Raw genomic sequence first — 4,482 nt, 5'->3', positions numbered from 1 at the left:
AAACTGCATGAATCCATGTAAAACTCTGTAAAAATATCCAGAGGGTTTGTCAGCCTGACATAACATTGGGACACAGACAGACTTCACACCTATTGTTTAAAAAGCTGAGCTTTTTAAAAGAAGTTCTGCGGTTTAAATATTAAAAACAGGAACCAGCATATCTCATTTTAAAAGATGAAGGTTTTAATCTAAAATTGTTTACTGTATCATACCTCCAAGATGCTGGATGCCTTTGGCTATAAATTCTGTGAGCGTGATCTTAGTCTCCACAACCACCTGATGAAGGAGGGATGCTCTGAAAGTTAGACCTTCAAATAAACCTGTTGGATGTTGGTTTGTTCGCTGGAAGGCTCGTTTTCAGACGTTTCATCACCATACTAGGTAACATCTTCAGTGAGCCTCCAGATGAAGCACTGGCGATGTAGCCCTCTTTCTACTTATAAGTTTGAGTTTCTTAGAGTTGGTGACGTCATTTCCTGGAGGCTCACTGAAGATGTTCCCTAGTATGGGGATGAAACATCTGAAAACAAACCTTTCAGCTCAGTGAGCAAATGTACATCCAGAACCTCAACCTGAGCTACAAATCTTCTCAAAACTCACTAAAACCTGTTGGATTATAACCTTGTGTTGTGTGATTTTTAACTTTGCCTACCCCAGTCCAACATCGGCACCTCCAAGTCATGGCAACCAAAATACAGGTGGACATGTGATGTTTTGTCATTTGACAGGGAATTGGTGCAAGAAAATGCGGGAGTTTTGCTGTGATTTTAGGGGCCTTTGGGTGGGAAAGAAGGTCACGACAAATGAACTCAAAAAGGATGTATATGGCACTTTACATATATACTGAGTGAGGAAAATCAGACACACACACACACAACACATACACACACACAAACCCACAAACACAAAGATATGTCAGAAAGTAAATGGTGAAGAAGATAAAAAGTGTTTACAATTGAAATGATATAGATTCACTAAGTGTGGGGGCCATTATTCATGAGACTTGCTTTGAATTGCACAATTTTATTAATTGATTCCAAACTTCACAGGACAAACAAGGAAAAGGAATTCACAATGAATGATAAGTCACTGGTAAACACTGAAGATTAGTGGGATGTTGGTGTGCAAGTACACTAAAACCTTATGGTAATCAGGACTGATAAATAAAGTGATTAACAAAGCCTGTGAGTAACTTGCCTGTGGTTATACAGTCATAGAGTCACAGAGTCATAGCAATGTACAGCACAGAAACAGACCCTTCGGTCCAACCCGTCCATGCCAACCAGTTATCCCAATCCAATCCAGTCCCACCTGCCAGCACCTGGCCCATATCCCTCCAAACCCTTCCTATTCATATCCCCATCCAGATGCCTTTTAAATGTTGCAATTGTATCAGCCTCCACCACTTCCTCTGGCAGCTCATTCCATACACGTACCACCCTCTGTGTGAAAAAGTTGTCCCTTAGGTCTCTTTTATATCTATTATATAGTGGGTGGCATGGTGGCACAGTGGTTAGCACTGCTGCCTCACAGCGCCTGAGACCCGGGTTCAATTCCCAACTCAGGTGACTGACTGTGTGGAGTTTGCACATTCTCCCCATGTCTGTGTGGGTTTCCTCCCACAGTCCAAAAATGTGCAGGTCAGGTGAATTGGCCATGCTAAAATTGCCTGTAGTGTTAGGTAAGCGGTAAATGTAGGGGTATGGGTGGGTTGCGCTTTGGCGGGTCAGTGTGGACTTGTTGGGCTGAAGGGCCTGTTTCCACACTGTAAGTAATCTAATTATTTTCCCTCTCACCCTAAACCTATGCCCTCTAGTTCTGGACTCCCGATCCCAGGAAAAAGACTTTGTCTTTTATCTTATCCATGCCCCTCATGGTTTTATAAAACTCTATAAGGTCACCCCTCAGCCTCCGATGCTCCAGGGAAAACAGCCCCAGCCTGTTCAGCCTCTCCCGATAGCTCAAATCCTCTAACCCTGGCAACATCCTTGTAAATCTTTCCTGAGCCCTTTCAAGTTTCACAACATCTTTCCGATAGGAAGGAAACCAGAATTGCACGCAATATTCCAACAGTGGCCTAACCAATGTCCTGTACAGCCGCAACATGACCTCCCAACTGCTGTACTCAATACTCTGACCAATAAAGGAAAGCATACCAAACGCCTTCTTCACTATCCTATCTACGGGCGACTCCACTTTCAAGGAGCTATGAACCTGCACTTCAAGGTCTCTTTGTTCAGCAACACTCCCTAGGACCTTACCATAAAGTGTATAAGTCCTGCTATGATTTGCTTTCCCAAAATGCAGCACCTCACATTTATCTAAATTAAACTCCACCTGCTACTTCTCAGCCCATTGGCCCATCTGGTCCAGATCCTGTTGTAATCTGAGGTAACCCTCTTTGCTGTCCACTACACCTCCTATTTTGGTGTCATCTGCAAACTTATTAACTGTACCTCTTATGCTCTCATCCAAATCATTTATGTAAATGACAAAAAAATAGAGGATTCAGCACCAATCCTTGTGGCACTCCACAGATGCTGAGACACAGAGTTTAAAAGCAGGGAAGTTATACTGAATCTGAATGAAACATTATTGTTTGCAGATCAGTAATCCATGTTATAGGAGGGATGTGATAGCAACAGAGAGAATGGAGTGTAAATTTTCCAGGACGTCACCTGATTTGGAGAGCTTCAGTTATAAAGGGAGATTCCTTCGAGCAGACAAGGTTAAGAGAGGACATGATTGAAATTATTAGGGGCATAGATAGGGTAATCAGGAAGAAACGTTTCCCCTTGTTGGGGTATGCAGTATCAGTGACAGGGGCATTGATTTAAACCGAAGGAATTAGAACAGATGTTTTTTAAAATACTTTTTCTCCTGAAGGTGGTGGTAATCTAGACTGTAAGGAGGATAGAGGCAGAAACAGTCAAATTTAAATTGTATTTAGAGATGTGCTTGTGATACCAAGGCATACATGGCTGTAGGCAAAGTGCCAGAAGATGGAAGTAGAATAGATTTACAGTTACTTTTGATAGGCATAGATGTAATCAGCCAAAGGACCTTTTTCCCATGTTGTAGATCTTTCTGATTATGACACCCCCAGCCCACGGGGTTAACCAGGTCATTAGCCCGGAGCTCGCTAACCTAGTAACAAACCCATTAGACCACCATCTCCTGCCTGAGGCAGCTTCTTTAAGGGATCAAAGGGCACTCTGATAGCTCAGCCTCTTGCAGGGATTTCCAGTACAGACGCAGCTGAGATGGACTCACCCTGTGCGAGGTGACAAGTGAATGATAGCGGCAAACCGAGAAGGGCACATGACGGGTGAAAAAGACCCGCCGGCTGCTCACCGGGACAGGGGAGACTGCCAACCTGGTCAAGCAGAGGCCCACATAAACATCTTCAAGTTTGAGGAGAGGAATGGATCTGGACACGGCCCAGATCTTCCCAGCCATGTCGCCGGAGAGGACGTAGCCCGTTCCCGAACAGTAGCGGGGATAGAGGGCGGGGGCAAACTCCTCCTCGCTGACATACCATTTGTGGGCCTTGCTCCTGATGGGCCGAATGTCCCTCATGAGCTGACCGCTGAAGAAACCCGTGGTGTTCTTGCTGCTCAGCAGCTGGCTCAGGTAGAAGACATTGACAAACATGTCCGAGTCTGTCTTCATGACGAAACGGGCTGAAGGACAAAATCGATGGACCCATTCCAAACCCAGCAACACCTTCTCCGTTAAATTGTAATAGGTGTCAATGAAGTCCCCCTGGAGAATATCCCGGTGGGACCGGCTCTCCTGCTGGATCTGTCTCTGGTACATGCCCCCGTGTCCGAGCAGGAAGAATGTGCTGATGCGCCCGGTCTGGAGGTGCCTCTCTGTCCCCCACGTCTCCCGGATTGCGGCTCGCTCCAACATCTCCTCCGGCCTGGTCGTCACCAGAAGCACGAGGAAGGGAGGCTCCCTATCACACTCCGAGTCCGGCCTCACCAGGAAGACGCGTCTGGGCACCGGAGAGGCTCCCAGCTCCTTGCGACTGTGCTGCGGTGGGGAGGACAGCCACTGGGAGAGCAGGAGGAACAGGCTCAGAACCAGCACAAGGCGGTAGCACAGGAAATGGATTTTCCTGGGAAACATCTGGGGAGTGGGGGGGGGGGGGGAGAGAGGATGTGATTAATTATGAGGACAATGGATAAAGGATCACATTCACTGGGCACACCTCCCTCAGACTTTTGGAAACGTCACTTCCACAAAAGATGGTGACATTGGGTGGCATGGTGGCTCAGTGGTTAGCACTGCTGCCTCACAGCACCAGGGACCCGGGTTCAATTCCAGCCTCGGGCGACTGTCTGTCTGGAGTTTGCACATTCTCCCCGTGTCTGTGCGGGTTTCCTCCGGGTGCTCCGTTTTCCTCCCACAGTCCAAACCTATACAGGCCAGGTGAATTGGCCATGCTAAATTGCCGTAGTGTTAGGGGCCTTAGTC

The 4,482-nt window shown here is 46.8% G+C and overlaps 1 protein-coding gene across 1 annotated transcript; it reads right to left on the bottom strand.

Moving 5' to 3' along the window:
* Positions 1-3,195: 3,195 nt before the first annotated feature.
* LOC132822636 (beta-1,3-galactosyltransferase 5-like) lies at positions 3,196-4,134 on the bottom strand. Its single transcript, XM_060835883.1, has one exon. The coding sequence runs from the start codon at positions 4,132-4,134 to the stop codon at positions 3,196-3,198; it is 939 nt and encodes a 312-aa protein (XP_060691866.1).
* Positions 4,135-4,482: the final 348 nt, after the last annotated feature.

Source organism: Hemiscyllium ocellatum, chromosome 15, assembly GCF_020745735.1.
Source record: "Hemiscyllium ocellatum isolate sHemOce1 chromosome 15, sHemOce1.pat.X.cur, whole genome shotgun sequence".
NCBI classification, from domain to species: Eukaryota; Metazoa; Chordata; class Chondrichthyes; order Orectolobiformes; family Hemiscylliidae; genus Hemiscyllium; species Hemiscyllium ocellatum.
The sequence above is the reverse complement of the archived record's forward strand: the minus strand, read 5'-3'. Positions and strand labels throughout refer to the sequence as shown.

Excerpts from the sequence above, each read along its gene's own strand:
- LOC132822636 (XM_060835883.1), bottom strand. The coding sequence starts at position 4,134 with ATGTTTCCCAGGAAAATCCATTTCCTGTGCTACCGCCTTGTGCTGGTT.